Below are 13715 nucleotides of genomic sequence, written 5' to 3' on the forward strand. Positions count from 1 at the left end.
CAAGTTTCATGTTTGTATATAACCTAAATAAAAATAAATAACAATATTATAATATTAATGAAGTATAAATTAACAACTTTAATGCTGATGTTTTACTGAAATTAAATTGATGATGTTGAGTTTAATGAGTGCTAAATGTTTTACTTGTCAACTTGAGTCTTTTGACTTTTATGTGAAATATGATTACCTTATTATTTGTCCTTTTAAACAATGAATGTATTTTAATTACCAGTACATTATTTTAATGAGTCAACTGATTTATAGTGTATCTTTCCCAAATTTTTAATATTCTGTACTCGAAAAGTCTTCTTTACCTTCATCCCACCATATGTTTTGCTGGCATAACCAATTCATGTTTGTTTGCCAAGGTTTATTTCAAAACTAAAGGCCCTCCATCTAGAAGCACCCTCGTCCTCCTCACCCTGCTCCCATCCCCTGTAAACTAGGATGATTGGTCAGCCTACTTTTTTGCTGTTGTTGATTGATCTGTATGTAGGTAGGCTCTCTGCCTGATTGATACTTGTGCAGTGTGCCTAGGGCACCAAAGAGCACATATTCCTCAGATATCAGCAAGCATGTTCCAGGAGAGAACCTTGCACCCCCTGAGTTCTCCCACCATTTTTCTCTGTTCAACAAACTATTTTTGTATGCAATTTGCAGTGGTGCCATTTGACCTTTACTAAGTCTATTAGTGATATTAAATAACTCTAGCTGTTGAAACACACAACCCCCAATTTCGCCAGCTTGTCCCAGGGATTGATAAACTTTTTCTATAAAGGGCCAAATGATAAATATTTTAGGCTTGTGTGTCATGTAGTTTCTGTAACTCAGTTCTACCATTGTAGAATAAAAGTACCAGTAGACCACACAGAAGCAATGGGCATAGGCCAGATTTGTCAACCTCTGACTTATTCCAGTAAAGTTTCTCTCTTATTCACATCTGTCTGACCAGAGTCAGTATGTATGTATGTATGTATATACATGTGTGTGTGTGTGTGTGTGTGTGTTTGTATGTACTTTACTTTTAGTTCAGTGATGATCATATATATGATAATCACACATATGATTTAAATGGAAGAATTATTATATCTATAAATGTGATTTTCAGTGAGCTAAAATCAAACTTTTAAATTCTGAAACAGCCTGTGAACTCATCTCTTGACTCTTTAGAGTCCTTGAACCACAGAAAATGCTGCTGCAAGGATTGATATTGACTCAGACCCTGGTATGCAGGAGGCATTACATATTTGCTACTCTTATTTCTGTCAGAGATTTATCAGTCTGAATAACTTACACTAAGATGTAAACGAACTTTAACTTTCCTTTGGGTTATTTTTATTGCATAATTAGTATATAGTTGTTATAGAAAAGCTAGAAAATGGATCTGTGTTTCTTCATATGGAAGAAAATCTTAAGACTGGGGGTGTAGTTCAGTGGTAGAACACTTGCCTAGCAGTGCACAAGGCCCTGGGTTCAATCACACACACATACAAAAGAAAGAAAAGAATTTAAAATTTCCCTTCCTTCTATTGTGCAAAGACAATGAATTGTTATATTTTATAACTGCTTACATTTTAGAAGATTAACTAGTTAACTGAAATGAATCCTTATGGGAAAATGTTCTATGGAAAAGAATGTAGGGTTTGTTGTTCTGGTGTTCCTGCTAGGCCTGGATCCAACCTTTCCAAGGCCCTTGGACCCTGGGAAATCCCTGGGCCTGTTTGAGAAGAGAATGCACTGTTCTAACAATTTACAAATTAGGAGCCTGCTAATGAAAACTGCCGCTTAACAAATCTGCAGTGAAGTTTTCAGGTATCCATTATTCTTGATTGATTTTGGACAGAGCAAATATGTATCTAAACTAGAATCCCTAACTTTCCAACTGCTGATTACTTAAGCCTAAACACTGAAGATGGTTGGATATTGAGAGTATGGGAGTGGCTTATAAATAGCGGATGAGAGGGAGGGAGGACATGGGAGGAATGGGAGTTTGGGCTGCTCCTCAAGCCAGATAAGAGCTGAATCTCAGTTGGTACCCAACACCTTGCCAGCAAGGATCAAGCCCATACCTGCTAATTCTCTAGTTGTAGTAAGACAAGGGAGGGACCTGCCCTGTCCAGCTCCTTCTTCCATCCCCTAGTACAGGGATAATTCAGTCAGCAACTGAACAACAAAAACAACTGTGATAGTGATCTTACATTACATTTGTTGACATTAATGTTTCACACCAGGATCATCCTCTAGAATGGGGAAAGGGGGCTTTAAGGAAGAAAAGTCAGGCCACTAAAATGGACAGAACCCCCTAGATCAGAAGTTAGTAAGAACAGAAGGCAGTTTTCCTTAAAATGTTCATGGATTTGATGAGCATTGCGAAGGAACAGTTCTAACCAAGAGTTGCAAGCAAATGAAATCCAGTTAGGGTTTTGTTGTCGAGTAGAGAGCCATTGGGTTAAGGGTGGAAGGTCTTGCACCAGAAACTGGGGCACCCAGAGGACTCCCAGAAACTGTCTTGCCTTCTCTTGGCTCCACACCAAGAGGAAGATGAACTCTTTTTTAACAGTCATGCCCCAGATTCATTGCTCTTTCCTGCATGAAGCCTTTTCCAAAGAGCCTGTAGTTTAGTTTGTGTTTTTAATGGTATCTCCAATGTATACCCCCAAGTGACCAGACCTTTATTGAATCGTGTGTCATTAGCTTGAAGTCTCTCTTGCTCTTAGATAGCATTGCTCTTTGGTCTGGAAAGGCAGAGGGTGGGGGAGAGGAGAACATTTTGCACAGTTGCATGTGTGTAACAGACTTCCTCTCATTTATTCCTTATAAGCAACTCACTTTTATAACACATAAGCTGAGGGTCAGAGAGAGGCCCTTGCCCAAATTCACACAGTTTGATAAGAGGCAGCGCTAATGTAGAATAAGGAATAAAAGAAGATGTTGGTACATTCTTTGTAACCAGGCCTGACAATATGTGTGTAAATTATCCTAGTTATTTATTGTTTGCTCCAGTCATAGAGGACCAACTGTGTGTTTCTTTTCATTCTGTCGTATTAGCAAACATTTTCATTGTCCAGATTGTCCTCATGTGTGGAAATGTAACATATGCAGCCTGTTTAATTTTGTATTTGTAAATCTGACTTGATTTCCTTTTTGGCAACAGCTACTGTCTAGAGAAAAGAAAAGATTTTTCTTTGTGTCTGTTTAAAGTGACAGAAATATTGGAGTAAGTAATAAAGATGGAAAGCATTAATTACATACTTCTAAGAATTTAAAGGTCAGACAAGCTAAATATGTATGTTTTGCTGACTGGAATGTCTGTTGAATTGTGCAAGGATGTTCTTTGTTCCTACAACAAAAGTATGCATTTCAGATAGCCATCGACTTATTTTGGTATCCAAAATATTATACCAGATTGTGCTTTAGTCAATATATCTCTTAAAAGTTTATGTCCCATATTTCTGACGTTAATGTGATTTGTTTCATGATACACCCCATTCAGCCATGTTTCGTTACTATGTCTCATTTTGATTTCCTCTGTTCTCCCCTCAGCTTATGTTGGAGTCTGTCAGCTGCTGCTATGTACATGTCAGGCTAGTGGCTTGTAATGTTTATTAATACAATGTCAGTCTTGCTGTTGAAAAAACTGTGATGCTTCTCAGAAGGTTGCAATAGAACGAAGCGTTTGATTTCCAGATCCTGTCTGCTCTGCGTGGTGAATACATTCTCAGATGTTATGCAGTTCACTGACCTGACAGTTATGGAACCCCGCCTGGGACCCCATTTCAGCAGGACATATTTGAACAGAAACAGTTTGCAAAACTTTACACACTTAAACTCCTGCCAAGGCAAACTGTTAGCCACTTGAGTTTGTTATAAATACCCAGTGGCAGTGGTTGGAAGTAGCCCACGGTGTGTTTTATATTCTGAACTGAATGTGAATGTCTTTGCGGTTATATAGAGTAGTAAATAATTGAGTTTGATTAGGGAGAGGGACCTCATTATCCCCCACCTGTGCCCAGCTGGAAGGGGAGGGTCGAAATGAAGCCATTAGCTGTCTCTCTTACTGGCATCTCAAAGAGCTCAAATACATCTGTGTCTTATTTTCTTTTCTGGCACAATCAGTCGAGCAAGCTAAGCAGGCATGACCGGATTTGGCAAGTCCCAAGGACTCTGGCAAAGATACACAAGGAGAAGGCGGAGGGCAGTCATTTTGGCTTCTCACTGCCCATTAGTCTAGCGAGTTATGTTTTTGGAAAATGTCTGTTTTGAAAAAGAGTACTTTATCCAATGTCAAACATCACATGCTCACACAATACGCTTTGATCTTTTAAAAAAATTTGGTCAATGCAATGGGAAACAAACTGTGGCCTTCGCACTCGTATGAACTCTTGATGGATAAAGTAATACCCGAAGGACGTACTTTAACGCAGGCATGCTGCAGTTATTACAAGGCTTTCTCTTGCTCGTGTATTTTCATCTTCTATCTTGAAGTGCTAGGGAATGAACACACACGGAAATGGGACTAGGGCAGGATGGGGACCAGAGGAGTGCATCTTGAGCATTGTGCACGTTCAGGAGTGGAGAACTAAGCACTGCTCTTGGCAACCTTGTTCCATCTCTGGAAAAGGAGACTGTGGCTCACGAAACATGACAATTCCAAGGTCTTTTAAGAAAGGATCTTGCAGGATGTGAGGGTGATCTGTCTGCGGCATCTGTCACTCTACTGATTGCCGGGACTGATTCGGCTGATCTGGCTAGCTAAGTGGATGTCCCCTTCCTCCCTCACTGCTCCCTGTGTGTCTCTCCCAAAGCTGGGTACTTGGTCAGAGAGGATGACCTTCCCTGATAGAGAAGGACTGTTCTTTGATCAAGAGTGTATGAGCAGCTGTGTGCCCCTGCTAGAACCTTCAAACAAACTCTCAGGGAAGGATCTTGTAGGCTGTGTGGTTAGTCTGAGAGTCGGGACAATTATAATCAAAATGAATTTATTGAAGGGGAGGTCAAACCTTTTCCACAGGTTGGTCAGAATTCCAGTCTGAAGGATGTGTGTTTCTTCTTTCCCTGAGTCCCTCCATCTCCTTTCCGAGTTGTCAAGGAGTTAAAAGCACAGGTTTCAAAGTCTTGCCATCCTAGGATCAAGGACTTGCCATCCTAGGGTCAAGGCTCCTCCAGAACTTATTATTAACTATGTAGCTCCCTAACCTGGTCAAACCTCAACTTCCTCTGCTGTCACATAGGATCAATAATAACACCTACCTTTTGGGGAAGGATTATGTAAATAAAGTAAGTGTTCAGTAAATGTTGATTTATCATTGTCTCTTCATTATGTATTACTTTGTATATATGAAGAAAAGTCTGTAGCTCTAATATATTACTTGTTGCTTAATTATTTCTGCTGTGACAGGCATTTCAGTAAGCTCTTCAGAACAACATTCTTACAGTCCATGAATTCTCATCATCCCCATTCTCCATGAGGAAGTGAAGTCAGAATGATATTTCATTTACCCAGCAAAGGCAGAGCTGGGACCTCAAACCAGCCACTTTATTCCAGATCTAGTTGCCTGCTGCCTTTTAGTGTTGTCACCATCTTTGTTGGCACGCTGTGGAGGTAAACCACAACAGTGTTTGAGACATCATCCCCAGTGGGAAACTTCTTTGACTCCCCTTACCTCTGTTTGACTGGTTAAGTGCCCCCGTGTCTTAGCAGCACCCTGAGATTATCTCAGGTTTTGTGTTCATCACAGAGAACTATAATTATTTGTTGAATCTTTGACTTTTGCTTCCACTGGACTGTGTTGCCTAGTTAAGTGTCATATTTTTTGTTTATGGATCCAAAATAGAATCATTAAGGAAGAGTGACCTTGTTGGGCACTGTGGCGCTTGCCTGTAATCCCAGTGGCTTGGGAGACTGAGGCAGGAGGATCGCGAGTTCAAAGCCAACCTCAGCAAAAATAAGGTGCTAAGCAACTCAGTGAGACTGTATCTCTGAATAAAATACAGAATAGAGCTGGGGATATAGCTCAGTGGTCGAGTGCCCCTGAGTTCAGTTCCCAGCACCCAAAAAGAAAAGAAAAAGAAAAAAAAGAAAAGAAGGTGAATTTCCTGATGCTGCCAGCTTCATTTTCTGTAAAATGCTATAATAATGGTATGTATTTTAGAATTGTGTGTGTGTGTGTTAAAGCTTAAAATGGCACTGGGCACATAGTAAGATTCAATAGATAGTAATTGTAGCTTTTTTTGTGATATAATCATGCCCCTTTGTTGCCAGCTACATGCAATGAGTGTTGAGATCCCTTCCTCCAATAAGCAATCTCTGTATAGGAGCTAGACATAGAGGGGACACATGGGGCCTCTTCTTTTGAGGTGGTGACTTGGGTCTAGGGAAACAAAGAGAACCAGCATCAGGAAACTCCTTTTACCATGTGCCAGCCTTAGTGCCAGGTGCTTGGCATTCATAGTGTATATCATCCTTATGGCAGTTCTGGAGGAAAGTTGCTTCCTCGTTTCCTGGATGCAGCTGAGGGAAGCATTTAGTTAGCCATGGAATCAGGATTTCAGTCAAAGAGCTCTAACTCCCAGCCCATGTGCTTTCCTCTCCAATATGCTGCCTTTCCACTTGGTTTCTGGTTCCAGATCTATCCCCATACAAAGAATCTGTGCTTTTCAGATGAAGACCTGGGCCCATTTCCTGCATGTCTTGGGCACCTCTCATTTCCTGCTTTGTGGAGAAACGCTCATTGTGTTGGGTTAATGCTGGTATCAGAACTTCCCTGTGGCAACTTAGTGGATTTGCACAGGCACAGAGCTGAATTCCTCAAGTGAGTAATCTCTTTTTAAAATGCCCGTACATTTTTCAGTGGTTACAGACTTGACAGGGCCTAGCTTTGAATTGACTGAAGCACTCCTGGCAGCATTTAGTCAGCTCCCAGAAGTGGAGTTTCATTTTGGATCAGCGTGGGCAGCCCTGGAGCTGTGGAATGCCCTACCCTGGGAAGCAAGTTGCCTGTCTACCAGGGAAACAGTTTCTGAGCCAAGATGCTAGGTCTGTATGTGGCCTGCTTGTCTGGGCTGGTCACCTGAGCAGGTCACAACCCAGGAGAAGAAAGGTGGGACTAGTAGCACACATTTGCCTCAAAACCATTGTCCTCTCAGTCTCAGACCCGATGCCTTCCATGAAATAAGAGTGTCTTTAAAAGATGTATTTCAATAGACTTTTCAGAAAGCCCATAAAAAATCCTGGATGTAAAGAAATGAGGCATAAAATCCAGAATGTTTGGAAGTCAAGCTGAAAATTGTGGTAGCAAGTCTCCATTTCCACTTATTAAATGGAGAATAACTTAACAGTAGCATCTAGATGGGTTCTGCGAACTGCTTGCATTCTACACTCTTAGTCAGGTGTTCTCCTCAGAAGCCCAAGTGCTGCCACCTGACCCCTGCAGTGCTGCAGAGGAGGAACAAGAGCCAACATTGGCACTGGTTGTGGGGACAAGGAGTGGAGTGTGGGAGTGACCCAAGGAAACTTGCATCAAGTCTGGTGGAATGTGCAATGTGCGAGGCAGAGCCCCGTTTCTCCTTTTAATGTGCAGGTTTTTACAGAAATGGAGCCCCAGAGAAAGATAGTGCACACCCGCGAAGGCACATTCCAAGTGCCGGCGTGCCCCCTTCCCTTCGCTGTTGTTTTCATTTTCCTCTCATGAACCTTGCTACCCTGGCTTCAGCACGGAGGCTGTAAAGGAAGATGGAGAGCCGAGTTACCTCAGAATGATCACTATCGTTAACATTCACGGGTGGTTCACTTATCATTCCTGACTGCACAGACATGGCAGCCGCTCGGAAGCGTCCGCAGGTGTAGCATGGTGATACATATTACATTGTGCCACAATGGATTTATGTATTCTGTAACAAAAGAAAAGTGTAATGAAAAAATACAGAAGGTAATCCTTTATTCCTCCACCACACAATTTATCAGTAATGCCTGTGGATGATAAGTGCCAGGGATTTCCTCTGCTTGCTTTAACCTTGTCACCTAGGTACGTTTTGGTAAAATGACAGAAAAATACAGACTGGGGATTTTCCTCTGTTCAAAAATCTTTTAAAAGGACACTTTTAATTTATGGACGTTAGTCCAAACACAAGACTTCCTTTGGAGCTTTTAGTCTGCCTTTGCTGAAAAAGATGAACATTTTGGCTTGAGGTAATAGTATCAGCCAGCAGCAGATCAGGAGAGAACATAAGCAATTTATAAGCAGACTCAGATCTACAATAGTTCAAGTAGAACCCGGACAGGTGGGAGTTCATGAAGTCTCTAGGCCGAAACTAGTTTGTGAGTGCCCAAGAACTTGTGTTCCCGTTCAGCCTTGCTCATCCATCGCCCTACATATCACCACAGATGGAGCGCACACTGATTTCTGAGGAGAAAGCTGGTGAAGGCAAATCTGAACGTGGTTGATTGGCATTTTTTCCAAACACACACTGGCCTCGTGCCAGAACAAATACCCCTAAGTTTTTAAATGCACAAGGCACTTTACATTTCAGTACTCTTGCCAAAGTATCACTTACTGCATCACTCCCTAAATATAGTTTTTTAAAAAGAGCTATTTCTTATTTTGCTTTGATCAGTAAAATAAACTTTTAAAGATTGTTCTGGGATGGGGTCCAGCTACTGAGGTAAAGAATGGCCAGGGCTCAGGCATGATTCAGTAACAGAGTGTTCAGTAAAATTAGCTTGACAGTTCTCAGGCCTGCTGTTCAATAGCAAGAACTTGACCAAGTTAAAATGGATGATCGTGCTGGCCGGACCAGCATCGGCTTTTGCTTTTTAACAAATGGAATGTCAAGGATTAAACAGCCATCCGTATGGAGAGGAGGGTTGTGGATATGTCTCTGTATTAGGGAAGCAAATTGGGTTCTTGGTTTTGAGATCGGCCTCTCGCCCCTGTGGAGAGCCAGCCACCTGGTTGGGTCCAATCTAGACTTCAGGCCCCTTCCCAGTCTGCCCTACCATTGAGAAGCTTTTCCAGGACTTAGCTTGGGGCTTTGGCTTTTCTTTCAGATTTCTTGTCAATAGGAAGTTCTGCCATGATTTTTGGCCATGTTCCCCTTTGAGATTCTTACAGGGAAATGGGAATGTGACCAGACTCCTTATGGCAATTCCCATGTTCCATAGTTGGAAACTTGGGTCCTGTTTGTTACATGAACTATTTGGAATGGGCCTGTTTTGTTCCCGTGCCCAGGCGTAGTGGGTAGTAGTTGTGATACTTGCTTTTGCAATTAACAAAAGCTGTTTTTAGATTACTTGTTCCTTAGCTGTTTTTCCCTTAGATGAAGCCCCCACCCCTACCTAATTTGATGGATTAGAAGCTTACACATAGTGCTCTTGTTTTGTCCTGTAATTGTTTGTGCTTCAGGTAATATTTTGTTTGGCTTTTTAGGACTAAGTAAATGTAAACATTCCTACTGACATGTGTACAAACTGTATATCTAATAATATATACAAAGAGAGATGTATGCTTTACTAGCCAGTTAGAAGAGCCTTTTCTTTTTCCCCATCTAAATTGCTTTGGGGTGTCCTTTCCCTCAGCCCCCATGATGCTTTTCCTCCAGGGCTGCTTATTACAATGGCAGGATCTGCCTGCAGTGACATCTGCTGACACGCTAAGTTTCCAGTTGTCAGTCCTTGCTGCAGGATTTGACTGAGTGGAGCCAGCATCAGGAACACACAGTATTATTGACCCACACACACCTATTAGGTCCAATTTGAGATAAATCAGAAGAACAAAAAAAACCAAAACCTTCCCTAACCCTGACCTCTCTTTAATTTGGAACTACTTGTATTACAATGATTGCCACTCCACATTAGAAGTATATTAAATACAACCTGTTTTCAAGTAAGAGGCACAAATAATCTATGTACACTTTAAAACTTTCTGAAATATAATGAAGATTGTAATAACATCTCTCTGGTTGAATGTTGGTGATGATTTAACATCTGTCTTTTCCTGCAGAAATGCTGCTCATGGATTCTCCCTCATTCAGGTGGACAATACCAAGGTCACCATGAAGGAGATCTTGCTGAAGGCGGTGAAGCGAAGAAAAGGATCCCAGAAGATATCAGGTGGGAGAGCTGAATCCGACGGACGCTTAACCCTTAGTGAAAAGGGCTAGATTCTTCAGATATCATTGCTAGGAGGTTTGGTTAGCAAACATGCACACACAAAAAAGTGATTTAACTCCCCCCACCCCCAACCAAACCCCGGCTGGGCCTTAGGAAGAGACTGGGTCAGTGGCATATGTGAGAAGAATGTGTTCATATCAGTTATGGACATTCCATCATTAATAATTTGTGGTAAATTAAGATAGAGCTACTTGTATTAACCATTAGTTGATGTAAAACTGTCTTAAAAACTGAATCAATCCTGAACTTGAATTATTGCCTTAAATTTCATGTTTTCACATAATTTTTCAAAGGAGAACTTTAGTTACCAGTGTCTAAGATACGGGGGGTGGGGGGGGGCAATAGAAGAAAAAAATTTCATTTTTACTAAATGAGGGCAACCTTCAAAAATATTTTTTAAAGATAAATCACTTTATGGTTACAAATACATATTAGTCTTTTAACTCTTTACTACCCAACTTGGTGTAGAAAATAGGCTCATGGTCCTAGCTATGATATTTAAAGAATATGGGGGAAACATATTGCTGGTATTGAAAAATAATTATTTTGAGAAATAGCTCTAAGATTTGTCATACTACAGACAACTTTAATATAAATCAACCTGTATATGACATGTCAAAGAGCTTTGTAAATAAAAAGACTTCTTAAACACCTGATTTTACCTTTTGGAAAGGAAAAAAAGCATTGCTCTTATTGAAGAAAATAGTTTTGTGCTCTTTTTAAGGGGAAGCATATAATCTGTTCCAGATTTAATTAGCTATCTTCAGATGAAAGCTGAAGTTTTAATAAAAGTTAGAAGAGATAACACAGTGAAGGACACGGATGAGCTGTCTCAAGGCCATATTCCAGGGGAACGATAAGAGCTGTAAAAAATGGCAGAGGAGAGCAATTGAATGGAGCAATGAAAATCTGATTCTCATAAAAAAGAGAGAGAGAGAGAGATGCTGGTAGGGGCGGTTGTAGATGAGACCTGCTAGCGTCTGCAAGCAATTTGGATGCTTGCCAGGAGTCATTGTTCACCCTCGGCTGTGGCGGCTCCGTCCAGATGTGCCAACTGCACGTTTCGGCTTTTGCCAGCTGACTGCGCCGTTTGATAACCAGCTCTCTGGATGCCCATCACTGGCCGCAGAGATAGAATTAAATGATGATGATCTTCCCACAAGTTGGGAGAGGAAACAATGCATATAAATCTTGATTTCATCTCAGCATGAGAAGTCTTTATCCATCATCACTCATAATGAACAAGTCGTTAGCTGGGATGAATGGTGTTCTGGTTTTTCCAAACACCTCTTTTGTTCATTTTTTGGGTGACTTTTATCTATTGCATGGGGGTCAAACCTCTTTGCATTTAAGGGATGATTGAAGAGGCATAGCCTCTGCTTCCCAGGGGAAAGTAGATGTTTTGGGGTTCCAGGTGCCAATCAGTAATTTTTAAAGAGCCTCAGATACTCAGAGATATTTAATAAGCATCCATTCTCCTTTAGAGTCTAGGTTCTTTTCTCTTGTTTGTCTCTAAATTTTTTACATAATAGCATATTTTGTGACATAATTCTTATACTGTAAGAATGCAGTATTTTGAATTGTCCCTAAGAAGGAATTAGAACTTTTTTAACCTTCTTAATAGAAATTCTGCTGTCACAGGTTTTTTAAGACCATGAAACTCCTATAAAGTTATTGGAATACAGCTGAGCCAGTGTCTTTCCTTCTGTCTGCAGCCATCTCTGTCCAATTTTATGCCTGTTTATCTATGTCCATCCCCAGCATCCACATTTATCACACACACATTTATTTATGTTCACCATTTCCATCAGAGTCTTTGCCATATCCTTGGCAAAGACTTAGGACTCATATCAGAAAAAGTGATCTGCATTATTTATTCCTTTTCATACTAGAAAGCCAATTGAGATTGATACATTTACATAAATTACTGTCCATTTTCCTAATCCAAAGCCCTCTTTCAATTGCTTTATTAAAAGTCTGGTCTCTTGATATAGGAAGATCTCCAGTTGGCTAAGATATTTGCCTAAGGTTAGCATGGTAAAGGCAGAGTATATTTTGTGGTTTTGCACTTTGTGATGTGGAGTGGATTTTTCTTAAAGGGTGATTAACGAAAAGAGGAAAAATTCCGATGCCATAGAGGGGAACACAAGTACATTTACTTTAAAGAAAATATGTTGATACTCATAATTGCTATAAAATACTTAACACTTGCCCATTATGACACGTGAACTTAGTCATGAACTTGGTAGGAAGAAATGCCAAGCTAGAGATACTTGTCCTTTACTTCCTTAGTATCCCACAGTGTCCTCTTATGTCCCATGTCCAGAACAGGATCAGAGTGCTCAGCCCTCTTGTCAAGCAGCTTTTATCTGATGAAATGCAGAACCCATTTGTCTCTTTGTTATTGTTATTTAACTTAAGTGAGAAGTGGGAAAACGCCATCTGAAATAAAGCAACGTGTGTGTGCCACGTGGAATTGGTATTCTCACTCTGTTCATTAGGTGTTAATTAATAGTAGAGCAAGATTTCAGAAATCCTCTGATAGACTAACAGCAAGCCTCTGTCCTAATCCACAAACCTTTAACTTCTCTGCTTTTTCCAGAATGACCACATAGCACTTCATTTAATAGTAACAATAAATTAAGAATTTGAACTATTTCATTATTAAATCAAACTGTGGGCTTAATGACAGTCCTAATATTTAAATACTTTATTGTCCTTCCCTTTGGCACTTGCTATTTGTAAAAAAAAAAAAATCAGAAAGTAGTATTTGAGCAGAAATACTCCTTTAGGTAAATTGCTTTGTCAATGGAAACACAGAGGACTTTAAAATAGTTTTGCTTTTTAGGATAGAATATCATTACAATCTCTTGTAACTAATCCAAATTTTGACTTGTATTACTTATAATTATTTCATCAAATCATAACTATTTGTGAATACTGCAGGGCTTTTTCCTGTTAATATTCAAGTACTTAGCTATAGTGGTCCCTCCACAGTGTGTTCCTGTCAGCTCTCCACTAAGGTCCATTTTTTAAAGTCTATTTTTAATTGTCTTTTACAGTTTCTCTATAGCTTTTCATTTTATTACTGACCTATTGACATTTGGAATCTATGTGCATTGCTAGGGAGTCCCCACTGTTGAAGAAAATAGTAAATGGAGAATCAGGTTTCAGGAAATTTAATGAAATCTTTTTATTAATTTTAATAGTTATATGAGTGAGTTTTTGACACAGTGAAGATAACCTGTCAGGCCCCAGGATTCAGCCGGTAAAATATACTCACCTGTTTAGTAAATAGAGACCTCAGTTCATCGGTATCACCTGCATTATCAGTGACCTCCTGAGCTTCTCAGTATTCTGTTTATTGTTGTTTAAAAATACTGTTACCCACCAGTCTCCTAAAACGTGATGTTGAGTATTACAGAGATACAGTTGAGAAATGGAGGCAGATCAGTTTCAATTTTACCACTGACCCAGAAATTCAGGAACCTCTTGATCTACAAAAGAGAGAAGCCTTCGAAGCGGGATTAACCAAGCAGAGTAGAAT

General features: G+C 40.2%; 1 protein-coding gene across 12 annotated transcripts in view; it reads left to right on the top strand.

Annotated features, from left to right (window-relative positions):
* The window catches only part of Mapkap1 (MAPK associated protein 1), a 227227-nt gene that overhangs the window by 125955 nt on the left and 87557 nt on the right, over nt 1–13715 (top strand). For all 12 annotated transcript variants that reach the window (XR_007104884.1, XM_047523959.1, XM_047523962.1 and 9 more), the window contains one exon: nt 9999–10108. Coding sequence is in view for 11 of the 12 variants with exons in the window: in XM_047523959.1 (XP_047379915.1) it covers nt 9999–10108 (110 nt within the window). In the remaining variant the exon portion in view is untranslated. The remainder of the gene's footprint in view (nt 1–9998; nt 10109–13715) is intronic.

The sequence above is a fragment of the Sciurus carolinensis genome, chromosome 14, assembly GCF_902686445.1.
Source record: "Sciurus carolinensis chromosome 14, mSciCar1.2, whole genome shotgun sequence".
NCBI lineage: Eukaryota > Metazoa > Chordata > Mammalia > Rodentia > Sciuridae > Sciurus > Sciurus carolinensis.